The sequence below is a fragment of the Polyergus mexicanus genome, unplaced genomic scaffold (assembly GCF_030449975.1).
Source record: "Polyergus mexicanus isolate NDT 795.1 unplaced genomic scaffold, iyPolMexi1.0 SCAF_22, whole genome shotgun sequence".
NCBI lineage: Eukaryota > Metazoa > Arthropoda > Insecta > Hymenoptera > Formicidae > Polyergus > Polyergus mexicanus.
In genome coordinates, this window is record NW_027223342.1 from 1,595,229 (window position 1) to 1,608,967 (window position 13,739).

Genomic DNA, 13,739 nt, shown 5'->3' on the forward strand with positions numbered 1-13,739 from the left:
AAGCAGTGGTATCAACGCAGAGTACTCGTTGCAACTGGTTCGCGGATCTTTCATCGAGTCTTCCTTCCAAGTCTTCGGTATTCTTATCTCAACAGCGTGTATGTAAATCATTTCTACAATCTTTTCTCAGTATGCATGAAATGTATCTATACAGAGAACGTCTCAGAAATCTTAGCGAAAATTGTAAGACAGTATTTATTGAATTTAGGGGCCACACAATTTTCATCATTGACGAAACTCTAAATATTTCTTAACTTCCGCATTCTGTACGAGAGGCAAATACCCGTTTTAGATTCAAAAGGTTACTATGCGGCTTATCAGAGCGACCGTATCTCTCTTTTCGTATCTGCACGCCGTAGATGACGCATTCGTTCGGCTCTCGTTGAATTATTAATAAGACGCATTCAACGATACGCGCTGTCAATGTCTCGTGTCGAGAATGTAACGTAATATCCGCGCGCGGCATATCATTTTCTCGGCAGTGGTTACGGTACTCATCATCCTTCTTTTTCGCTTTAATTGCAGGAACGCAAGTATTTTGCCGACACAATCATGTGCGAGGAAACTCTGATATATCTAACGATGCATACGGAGTAAATAGCGAAGAAAGTCGAAGTAACACCGCGCGTGCGAGCGTATTATTTTTAACGTGGCGATTCTATTTTGCTCGTTCTGTGAATCAATTTTATGTTTACACGTTTGCAAAAAGACTGAATTATTTACTAACCGTACGTATTCCATTCGATACGGCCGGATAAAGCGGTGGTTAAAGTACAAAATATAAGAATAGCGCGCAAGTCACGTTTCAATTCCAAGACATACCGTCTGTTAACAATTGAAGGGTATTTATCTAATGCATTAGTTTAGTGCCAAATATATACAGTATCGTAATATATTTGTAAGAAACGTAACACATTAAAAATTTATTTATTTATTCAAACGTTACAAGAAAAAAATTGTTGAGAGTGTTTAAAATATAATATCTTAAAAGGCCTCTATAAAAGCGAAGATACTGAATTATATAATATATGTTATATATATGTATGTATAATATATGTTATAAAAGCATCTTTTTTTAAGCTGCTTAAGGTACTAATTTAAAAAACAGTTTACTAGCATCGGTATTCGAAACGCGTGGTTTTAATCGTGTATCTCGAGAAACCCCATGACACAGTTTCGAATCGAAATTGTTTTGACGGTCGCGTTGTAGTATAGTATAGCCATTGGACGGGAACATCTACGAACGATATGGAAATATACTCACGATCCGATTTCGACCGGCCAGACCGTGGGGGCGCCGATTTGCATTTTATCGGCGGGAGATTGGCCGCAAAAGTGGAACGGCTGGGTTTTTTACCCGAGCCAGAGCGAAACAGAGTGTGAATAAATTCCGGGCCCGCGTTTTCCCGGCCAGCCGACGTGCCACTTTGGCCTTAATTGCGTCGTGAATGGGCGGGCGGGATAAACGCGCGCGGTGATCGCGCCCCGATAACGCGTATTATCGTCGAGATAATATGTCATCCAACATAGTACGCGAGTTTCTAGGATCGAGACGTGTTAGAGACACATCCGAGGAAAGTTGCATCGAGTAGTGGTTAGGAAAATGTAATTTGATATCCTGAACAAAATATAAATTTTTATACGAAAATCCGTAAACATACGTTGTCGTTGTTAAAATTTATCAAACTATGTATTATATGAAAAAGAATAATTTATATTAAAATGTATTTTGCAACACATACGTCGCATATTTGCAAAATATTCCGCGACATTAAATATAATACAACATATATAATTCTTATTGTTAGATTAGTTTTGAAAACATAAATAAACGTATGAAAATATGTCTCGCAAAATATGATATGTAAGATTTTATTCCAAAGTATGATATGTAAAATTTTATCTTAACAAAATATTAATTATATTTCAAAGATTCTGAGGATATTCGCGCGTGCGCGCTTTTCAAGATATACTATAACAATCTTTTGTAAATATCTTTAATGAGCAAAATATAATCGCAGTAAATTCTATCATAAAAAATAATATGAAGATAAGGAAATAATATAAAATAAAATCGAAAATCTTTAAAATCTAGATTTTAGCGATTACATTTTACAAAACAAGTTTTACCGATACAATAAATTAAGTAATTAAATTTTATAACGACGAAAGTGACAAAACGAAATATCTAGATACTAATGAAGGGAGGGATGCTAAAAAACACCGTTAATATCAATGAAATGAATAGCACCACTGAATGCACCGCTATTTCTGAAACCTCTTATATAAAATCACGTCGGAATCGAAAATAAACTCAAGAACAAAAGGCACGATGCTTTAAAGCGGAGAATCACTTCGTTAAGACAAATTATACGTGAATCAGGGGGATAATCGTCTATTTTCCGCGATCTTTGAGAACAACAGGAGAGGAAGAAACGAGCGAGAAAGTTAAAAATGTCGCGTATGCTACGGCACTGGAGAATGGATCTCCTGCACCATCGTGGCAGCTCATCGCGAGACGAAGGGGACCTAATGGGTCCCTTCCCTTTTCTCCGTCTCGCTTCGTTCGTCGCTTGCTTCGATCATCCTTCTCCCTCTCCTCTATCCCCTGGCCGTCCCAGCCTCCTCGTCCGTTACGAGTTACTCTCACACGCGATACCACCGGCGATACCACCGGCCACCGGCGGCCGCGTTACATGTACACCTACATCCGACGCTGGAGGTAGTGAGACGGACCCCGGAGATGGTTGGCTCCGAGGACGTTGGTCCAGGGAGTCTCGCGTTTCATAACATGTAATTTCTACTTTTTTTAATTAATGCTAATTGCACGACGGATAACTTTGTTTTCATCCCGATATCCTTACGCGCGTCGTGTCTTTGTAGAATCTTGTAAATGTATCTTTTTTTATTTTGCAATCGCGGGTTTTTTTTTTTTTTTTTCCCCAAGAAATATTACAACGATGTCATAGAAGAAAATCGGACCCGATTGATACGATGCTCTTTGTCCTATGGAAATTCTAGAAAGTTTGCGTTTATCGCAAATAGCCACTGCATTCGCGCATCGATGCGAATGCAGTAATACGCTTTCGAAATTAATGCATTCGCGGATAATTAACACCTGCACTTAATATGATATGAAACAAAGAAGCGATATATGATGGATATCGCGAAGTATAACGTGAATCTTTATTTTTATCGTTATTTCATCGAACAATATATTCGACAAATATATTTAATTACGACTCGTTAAATGCGTCTAATACCTTGTATATATTTATATATCTGATTTGTATGATCAAGTTATTAAAATTTAAAAAAATTATTATACAGCTTTATATCACGATATTTTAAATAATATTTTTCACTTTATTATCAATTATTATTATATTGCCGATATAAAGCATGATTCCCGTAGGATTAAATAATGGCAATATAATAATAATTGATAATAAAGTGAAAAATATTATTTAAAATATCGTGATAAAGTGATAAAGCTGTATAATAATTTCTTAAAATTTTGATAACTTGATCATACAAATCAGATAGAATTTTTTTATTTTTTCCAATATTTTGAGCGATCGAGAATTATATTTGTCGTGAATTTGAAAAAAAAATATCATGGAAGAGTAACATCCGAGAAGAAATTTCAGTGCCTCGGCGACGTTAGAAAGTACGTGACCGCGACTTTCCGTAAAGCTTAGAATCGATAATCGCCTTTTCCCCAGATCCCTCGCTCTTTTACGTAACATGCCGAGCGCGTTGAACGCTCCGCGTTTTTCCTATCGGATCGAGAGAACTCGCGCAACATCAGCGTGATCAGTACGCTAAGAGAAGAGACCGCGTTGAACCCTCGTCATCAACGACCGCGGGTCCTCCTTACATTTTACCTCTGCTCTGTTGCCTCTCTCACACTCATCCATCCATTTACTCGCTCACCCACTCGCTGACTCATACATTCGCTCATTCAAGCACACATACAACAAGCATGTATGTGTATATTGGTTGACTACCTGATGAGAACTCGAGCTCGGCCAGTCACGTGGCCACGCTGATCGCGAAGGATGTTTGTGGGATCGCAAAGTCAGTCCGCAGCGGACAGCCTGTCGAGAAAGAGAGGATAGAGGCGGCGCAATCGGATGGAAGAGAAGGAGGAACAGAACGGAGAAGGAGATACTGGATCGGGGATATTGCCTAAGGTCTTCGTCGTTGCTCTAGCTCTACCTGTCCAAAGGCATTCGGAGCGCGTTGTTTCGGCTCGTTCTTTGTGATTTCGCGAAATATATACCTCGCGCAAAGTGTTGGCGCGATCGAGAGCGGGAAAAATTTTCGTCGACGACGTAAAAAGTGGAATTCCCGGTATTTGGAGCGTGTGAATGGAGGAAACTCCTCGTACGTTTTAGAAAATTATTAGGAAAATCATAAGGGAACGTTCATGCCGAAGGCATGAAGAATTATTAATAATTCTGTTGTGCATTAGAAAGTGAAGATCGCGTGGTATTTTCGGTGCACTGAAACGTGGAAGATGCAATGTGACGCGGAGCGAGACTCGGAAGTGAAGATGCGGATGAGATCGAAGACGAAGCGATCATCGAGTGTTTTCGCTTTGCAACGCTGACCAAGTTTTAGTCGCTAAATTTCCTTCTTCGTCGAACTTTCGAGTGAATTTTTAAACAGAGGATTCAGGAAGGAAATATAAATATAACAAAGGTATACGCTGAGGGATTTGGAATGTCACGCAAGGTTTCTGCAAGTTCACGATAACGACCGATTGCGAACATTTGGTACGCGCTGCGGATGCGGTACGCGGTAGAAAGTTTATTCCGCGAAACGCGATAAACCAGATTGCGTTCGTTCGTAAAGAGGAGCCGAGACTGTTGGAGAATCTATTTGTGTACATTCTTCATAAAAAGAAAGCACGAACGATTGAGATAGAAAGCCGAGTATCGAGACCGTAACAACATCTCGAAGATCAGTCGGAATGAAACTCGAACTAAATAAATCTCTGATGAAAAATCGAACTCTTCTCTAGCTAAAATTAATTAAACACGAGGATATTTAACGACGTGGTATATAAAATTACTCCAGTGATTTCGCGCAAGATGACACATTCGCAATTCGTTCGCGAAGGAATGAAGAATTTAAGAAATTAAAATCGTGCATGTGAAAGAATTAACGAGCCAACTACGTTCATGATTTTCACGGAATTGCATGCAAAATCTCATCGGTGATATCGCGGGGCATCGGCACGATCGCGACCCGCTTACGAATAAAGAGGACGACGTGGACTCGTGGGGAGAGAAACGAAAGAGAAGAGACGAAAAAGAAGGAAACGGTGAATCGACGGGTGCGCGCGGCAAGATTGCGGCGATTTCGCTGGCGCAATAGTGTAAAAGCGTGTAGCGACGTTACACAACACTCCTGTCATTTCTGATCCGCATTCAGCGTCGTACATGCTCGTTCATGCGTTTTAAGCGAATGGAAATTCTCACGCAAACACGTCGCTATACACGTAGCTTTGTAAACGATATCGTTAGTTAGTTATATCGCATTTTAAAAGGAATATCGACGCTTTATCTATTCACAATCGCGAATCTAAAAACGAGATACTATCGTCGCAAATATTAAATCGATCTCTCTGTCAGAAATTTATTTAACTTTCCCATTTCGAAAGAGATGCTGACATTTTGCGATTCATGATATCATTAGTGGGAAAAGCACATTTTTTATGAAGCACTTTTTTAAAAGCTTTGCTTATCGCGAGTTTATTTTATATTTCTCACATTCATAGCTGATACCCGTGCGATAAGAATGATGATAAACGTATCGTTTTTTATCTTGGAAATATTTTACCGGAACGCCAGGTTTTCACCGCGCCAGGTGAAGATTCCATGCGTTACCACTGAGTTTAGTGGAGTGATAGTACGTATATTTTTATGAAATTGTTTCAGGAAAGTAGACAATTAGTTGATTCGAGAATAAATATAATTTGCAATAGTGGATGGAACTATCTTCTATTTAATCTTATATATTATAAAGTCATTTTATAACGACACACTTCATACTTTGAGAAATGCCGCACATATATTTTTGTAGCATAACATTTTGAAAGTTAATATTACGAATGACGTAAAACCAATGGTACGCAGTTAATCGTCGTTAAAATATCTTCCATCGAAGAATTTCATTTCGAATTTCATTTCGCTGACGTTTCGTATTCCGAGGTGCTAGATATATTTTCGCAACAATAAGCGCATCGTCGTCGAGAAATGAGCGGTTAGGCGATCCGAAAAACGTGCGGAATGCAGTTGGCAACCAGTCAGCAGAGGCCTCACCCGCCTCCGGTACCACCTCGGCCGAGTCGGCAGGTGGTTGCCGAGGCCCTTAAGAGGTCGCCAAGGCCGCCCTGTCCTACTAGACAGGCACCGCCGCCGCCAAACACGAAGCCCTGGAGATTCAATCAACAACAAACGCAACAGCAGCGACAGGTGGACCCATCACCGGCTGGACGCACGATCGTATATGAGTCCATCAAGGAAGATTGCAAGGATGAGAATGCACCCGACGATATGCGAGATCGCAAGCAGGCGCGAAACACGATCGACAGGAACGTCGAGGACGATCGATCAGAGAACGGAGACAAGATCGCCTCGTCTCATGAACACCACGAGATCTGTACGGATACTAGCTCAGGGAAGCTTTATCCTACGGGAAACATCCCGGTGAACATCGTGCGAAAGCGCAACAGCCTGACCGAAGATCAACGGCCTCAACACAGACTGGAGACTCCAAAAAACTCCCGTGGGAAGGATCCAATCGATTTATCGGACTATCGAGGACGATGCACGGATTCGCCCGGTAAGGATCAACAGAAGGAGAGTAGTGCTATCGTCGCGACGGAGAGAATCGAAGCGATATTGACGATGACGAAATTACCGGCAACTGTCAAGACTGTCAACGTGTCCTTGGAAGACGGGCATCGTGCTTCGTTATCTAGTCCGGATTCCGCTGGCGGGCAAGTCATGGTGAGTCACCCGGAAAAATGCAACGGCAATCCGGAGAGAGAGGCGGATGACGAGCAGGTTAGATCGACGCCCACGTGCAGATCGTGCCCTGGTGAACAGCAGCAGCAGCAGCAGCAGAAACAGCATCCGGAAATTCTCTCGGCGAAGGGAAAGGCTGCTGGGAATGATGGCGTTGAGGCTGTATCCTCGATCGAGAGATCGACGAGCGTCCCGAGCGTTGACCGCGCCGCCACCACAGTGCTCGTCATGGACGAACCAGAGCGTAAAATCGCGCTTAGCGATCACGAGGACAATAACGACGATGATAATGACGGCGACAACAACATCCATCGACAGGACTGGCTGGAAGCAGGAGTCCATTATTCTTCCACGCAGATCACTCTACACGGAGATGACATCGTCGATGGGGATCGTATCAACGGTTACGATCATCGCGAGGAGGAAAGGATCACTGATCTTGATTTTATCAGGTAGACCGAAATCGTAACAAAAGAAAAATAACGCTTCGGCCCATCTGCAATGGTGACGGACTTGAAATCTTTTAGTTGGTAATAAATTGCTTTTTTAAAAAAACCACGCTCGTAATCTGAGACCCAAGGCTGCATCTTGTCCAGTTTTATGGATCTTTTACTATTACGTTTACAATAATCAAAAGATTATATTATATGGAGAAATATTTGTTTTATATGTTACAAGATTATATATATATATATAAAATGCTTTAATTTAAGAAATAGAAATAATGTATAGTACACACAAATATATACATATATAGCAAATATACATAATTTAATAAATTTTACAATAAAAAAGTGTAGGAAGGAGATATATATATATATATATATATATATATATATATATATATATATATTGTATATATGATTTTCTATTTATTTTATATATATTTTATATTTATATTAGTTTATTTACTTTTGACAATACAAATATAGAGACTATATACCACACATTATGCGATTTATACACGATGACGATAACCGCAGGGTAAAGTGAGTCATTCACAAAATCTTTCGCCTTCTTGACCGCAGGCGACCGATACTCTCAAGACAGATCGATTTTTATTCCATCAAATGATCGTGTAACGGTATCCCCGTTTCCTGCGGCCTCCATCATATTTCGCCTTTGGCAATTTACAGGAAAGAATATTCTACTCCTCTCTCTTTCGCAGGTGTCTTTTCATATACAATTAAATTTATTTTCCTCGCGGATTTGTATTTATTAATTTGTAAACTTGTGTGTGTGTGTGTGTGTGTGTGTGTGTGTGTGTGTGTGTGTGTGTGTGTGTGTGTGTGTGTGTGTGTGTGTGTGTGTGCCAGATACTAGAAAACAGGATTAGTTTTATTAAAATATCTTTCGTGATATAATACATTAATTCATTCATATTAATATACAATACATATATTATACATACTTGCGGGTATATTTTAGCCATTATAAATATATATTTAAGTATGAAAAAATTTTAGTTATTAATTTTATCATTGTAAATTTATCGCATTATTTTATTTATCGAAGAATAAGCAAATTTATGGCACTTTGATATGAAACTGTGACTCCTACATTAATGGCATTACTAGTTCAAACGTAAATCCGCCATTAAAAGTGAAACTTTGTTCCAGCATACAAGAAAGGATCGCGATGTCTTCCTTGCAAGGATTACCCCCGTTACCTAGGAGCCTGAGCGGTTTCAACCTGAGCGGACGCGGCGAAAGCGGCGAGCCACCTCCACCGCCCACGAGATCGTCAAGTAAATCCCAAAGAGGCGGTAAACCGTCGTCATCGAGGCCATCGCCACCTGCCAGACAACTCACCACCCTGGATACCCAGCTGGCGGTGCTCAGGAGAGAAATGGTACTCTATTCGAGAATCGTTCGCGCGCTCTTTCTTTTTTGCGCTTTTAACGCCGTGGAATGCAGTCTCGTTATTTCACTTGGGAAACACAACCCTCTCGATGCTATTATATATTTCTTTACGAAATATATAATAGTTGCTGTGCGCGGAGTTATGTAGAATATCGGCTTTTCGTCTGATTCTTATGTACTTAATGTGACGTATCTCACTATAGTTTTTTACATATTATTATTTATTTAATAAGCTACTAATGGAAAAGATATATAAAAATAATAAATTTTTATTTCGACGGTTTTTAAAAGAACATTGCTTTTTTTTAAACATGACGATCAAAATATTTAATGCTTTTTTTGCAATATTTATTGAAGCGTTTTTGAATAAATGAAATACAAACACTAATCAACTCAAACAAATTTAACTTATTCTAGACATTGAGAGAGAGAGAGAGACTTCTTAAATTTTTTTTACAAGTAATATTACGGAGCTTGATAAATAAATGATTGAAGCAATTAGTATCGAACAAAAACGGGAAAGAATGGCTGAAGTTCTTTGAAAACAACTGTAAAAATATTTAAACATTGCATTTTACGATGCACAGCAGCATCATTTGAGATACAGCAACTAGTAAATTGTCGATGCTGTTCAAAGTGATGTCTAAAATTGTGCATCCTCTAACACGGTAATCATTAACTCCAATAGAAACCATTAGTCATCCGCTGCGACGCGAAATGTATTTACGAGCATGCGGTAAAATTCCACGCGTCCGCGTGTAATAATACGCGTGATTTAAAAATAACTGTTGAGAGATTTCCGCTGTTATCGGTCGCTAAGGTGGAAGCTGGCATATTTTATTCTCTATCTTCTATTTTAATCTCATTTTTTTGTGAAATAATTTGTGTCATTTGAGTTTCTTAAACTTTACATTTTTTTTCATAACAAGTTGTATATTTTTTTATTTCTTTTATATATCTTTTTTTGTATCTTATTAAAATATTTTTTTTAGTTTTTTTTTTTTCTATTCTCTTTTGATTTCTTCTGCAAGATATTTTTTGTAATTGTCGACTTTATTGTTTTAATGTAAGCTTCGCAATTCTCGCCACTCCTTATCCTTGATATTCCAGTGCGTCGTTAATCCGAGCACGTTCCGTGAACCGTCGTCATTTTCTCCTCAGTCGTTGTCCATCTCTGCTACTCCTGATGCTTTTTTTCTTTCAATTCTTCCGCGTTTGTTCGGGCGACCCGACCGACCCGTTACCTCGAGGCCGCGATCGCGTGTGAATAAATTGCGGAACGCGATGAGCGTGTATTTTATGCGTGGGATCATAAGCAGCGAGGGAAATCATATCATAGGACAGTAAAGAGAATACTTATATCATACTCTCGTCGTATATAAAGATTCTACTTTTTTAAAGGATACATGTTACGTTGCAGATTTGTGTTTGCGCAGCAGACAGAATATGCAAATTTACTACTTTAGATTCTTTTATGTCGATGATATGTTTTTTACGTTAACGATATCACGCGCGATTCAGATTTCAAAGGACTGTTCATTTCGATTAAAATTGCTATATGATATCGTCTACGATTTTTATCTCTAGATATTTTGTTAACGTGCCCATAGTGTTTCTCATTATTATCTCACGAGAGCAAGGATTCTTCGAGTCCTACTGACCTGATGATCTTGCAAATTATGATTTCCGATTTACGATAAGCGATTACATTCGCTTAGCATTCGCGGTCAATCTTTGCGAAATTAACGGGACCTCGTGTAGGATTTCTCCGAAGGAAGAGAGGTGCTCGCGTCATAAGTGTTTTGTGGTCTTTCGCGCCAGCATCTCGTGGCTTGCGTACCTAAGTTAAGCTAATAATTAATAGTCAGCCAGACAACGCATGATGCGAACTGGCACAACCGCTCCCACGCTACGTTTCCTCGGGCATGACTCGATTCCTTCGGAGAAGACCCCTTTTTCCTCCCGGTCGCTCTCTTTCATCTTCGTTCTCTCCCCTACTCCTCGTCGTAGTCCTTCTTCTCCTTCCAGTCTCATTTTTCCTTCGTCGCACTCTCCGCCGCTCCCTCGAGTATTCTCTTTCTCATTTTACATCTCTCTTCCTATTCGTTCCCACGACCGCCGAGTCGCTTGGAAATGCGTCATTTCAATCCGTAAATCACGAGGTAACATTTACCTTGGTGACCGTATAGTAAAAGTGAATGCGCCTCGTGCCAGGTATATTGCAATTTCTAGATTGAGTTCTACGCGAAATTTCGCAACAATTCACACATAGCTAATAATAATAATAAAAAAAATAATCACAAATGTACGTAAAAAGAAAGAAAATGATAATTTTAATAATAAAGAAAATAAATAAACATCTCTTTTTTTTCCTTTTTTGAATAAAATCATTTGTATGAGAAATGACATAACGAACTTGTATATATGTACTTTTAATCAAATATAGAAATTATTATACCTTTAATAAACTTTTCGATACTATAAAAAAATAAACCTCACGGTAATAATAGCTTTTTTATTGTCAAAAAAGAACGATATCATTTTCAAAATATCTATTGAAAACTCGCTATAATAATTTCAATCTATTTTTGAAATTTTCTTCTATTATCAATGTATTAATATTATAATAATTATTTTTGCATTTACACAGTTCGGGCTGCGGCAACTCGACCTCTCTTTGCTGTCACAACTGTGGTCCTTGAACGAGTCGATCCAAGAGTTTCGACAATTGCTACAGGAGCAAGAGGATCGAGCGCCTTCGCCATCACCCAGCAGCGAAGAGGGCGACGACACATCCGGAACGCTTCCGCCACCACCTCCAAGAAGGCCGGCGCCCACGCTGCATCATCATCGACCGCCACGACCGCCCAGGCTACCTAGACCGTCGGCTAGCGACGAGTCGCCATCGAGCGAAGAGTACGGAGCCGTTTGACGTATCGTTACTGAGAGGAAAAAGTACTCAAGAAAGTCTCGATCCTCTCATCGCACTTAAAGCGGCGTGTTCTGGGGAATGTCAATATTTACGAGCAAAAATCTCGAAAAACTGATGTGAAAACGTAAATTGCGAGGATGGACATTTCCTATCGGCGGTTAAGACTCGCATGTGATATGACATTTAATTACGAACTACTAATTCCTAAAGGTACCTGCAACGTTACTCGTCGGGTTACTCAAGATTTCGGTTCATAAGTAAGTTCTCTCTCTTTAATTCTCGATTGGGATCGACTCAATCGTTTGACTGAGAGAGAAATTATACCAGGTAAATAAATCGTATTTGTACATACGCAAACGGTGTTATTTATCTAAGGAAGGTGCCGTTTGAAGAAATTATGATCTATGATGCTTTAGCATGAAAGAAGGACTTGTAATCAAATGGAAGATTACGATAATTTAGCCGTTATTGCGGAGATTGTTTTGCGTATGCAGGGTAATAATTGCTTCGCATGCTGAAGAAGAATGTTGATTTGCCAATTCGCAATAACCGACGATATTCCATATATGTCGCACTCTCTAGATTAAATAAAAAGGATTTGATTGCCACGAGCGAAAGAGCTAATTTTAGCTCGGCACGCTGCTCTCCTCTCTACTTGTGATAGCGCTCGAAGGGGCCTTTGATTAATGATAATCACATTCACATATTTGTGCAGATTAAGATTCAAGACTTTGCTCCGCCGCAAAGCGACCATAACAGATCCGAGCCCGTTGCACCACGATTCTTTGGTGTTATAGTCTGAAAAATAGCACGATTCATTGACGTCATTTAATTAGAAAATGGCTAGTGAGTTTGAGATCACGGTGTTCTCTTCTCTTTCGTGTTTTTTATACTGTTGTGCTCATTGCAAACTTCATTCTCGTTGTTGATATTTTCGAGTTACTTGCACAACTAGATCTATCATACGCGCGAGAAGGAAAGAAAAATTTAATATTTTTAAAAAATATAACTAGCGAGATTTCTATAAATACGCGATTTCCCATTATAAGTATATCTTTTAGTATCCTTTTTCTCTGTGACGTCTCAATCCGTCGAATTTCCGTACGTATGGTATTTTCGAAAAAATTAGAATTATCAATGTTTTGCAGTGCCCTTTCGCGTAGATTAGCATGAGCTGTGTGTAAAGATATGATGTAAGACTATGCAGAATAAATTAAACTTAATTTAAATATACTCTCATATAATTACAATTTTTTTTAATGTATATATATTCTGCCACAGATCGACAATACTGCGTCTCTACTGATATGCTACGTATATGCAAATTGCATCTTGCTTTGAGACACAGTCAGCGACAGGGCGTGTACGGAAATAAATGGTGCAATAGCAGGTCAGCGAGGATGAAGAAATCGCTGCATGGAGTCTTTGCATTATACAAGGTGTGATGCAATATATAATCTCTACTACATTATTTATTCTAATTATATGTTATTCCATATCTTTTCCATGTATATATAGTTTTTAGTATTACGATATAAATCATGAAATATATAATAAGAAAAGATTAGTATTTCAAGAATATTTTTGCATATGTAAAAAAGATAAAATTTGTTACATTTGTTAAAAAAGATACAATTTTGTGTAAGTAAGGAGAACATTTAATTATATTTTCAATATTATTCCTGCGATTATTACATATTATATAACTATAATAAAATTATGTTTAATCTTTCCTTTCAGAATTTCTAGATTCTCTTAAAATCGCAATTCTTGGGATTTTAGCCCTGCCTTTTTTTTTTTTATATATTTATTTATTTACATAATTATATTTTTCTGATATTTTGTAAATTTTTTTCGACATTTAAATTTTCGAATTGAAAACTCTTTAGGAATTTCTGCTTCTAT

At 38.6% G+C, this 13,739-nt stretch overlaps 1 protein-coding gene across 1 annotated transcript; it reads left to right on the top strand.

Moving 5' to 3' along the window:
- The first annotated feature begins 3,476 nt into the window (after positions 1–3,476).
- LOC138942416 (uncharacterized) lies at positions 3,477–13,513 on the top strand. Its single transcript, XM_070312635.1, has 3 exons — positions 3,477–7,492; positions 8,660–8,891; positions 11,553–13,513. The coding sequence occupies exons 1-3, from the start codon at positions 6,300–6,302 to the stop codon at positions 11,832–11,834; spliced, it is 1,707 nt and encodes a 568-aa protein (XP_070168736.1). The 5' UTR covers positions 3,477–6,299; the 3' UTR covers positions 11,835–13,513.
- Positions 13,514–13,739: the final 226 nt, after the last annotated feature.

What these genes read in the sequence shown, in the direction of transcription:
- LOC138942416 (XM_070312635.1), top strand. Translation starts at nt 6,300, where the DNA reads ATGCAGTTGGCAACCAGTCAGCAGAGGCCTCACCCGCCTCCGGTACCA. An exon ending in ACTGATCTTGATTTTATCAG is followed by an intron (nt 7,493 to 8,659) that starts GTAGACCGAAAT and finishes ACTTTGTTCCAG; the next exon opens with CATACAAGAAAGGATCGCGA. An exon ending in CGGTGCTCAGGAGAGAAATG is followed by an intron (nt 8,892 to 11,552) that starts GTACTCTATTCG and finishes GCATTTACACAG; the next exon opens with TTCGGGCTGCGGCAACTCGA.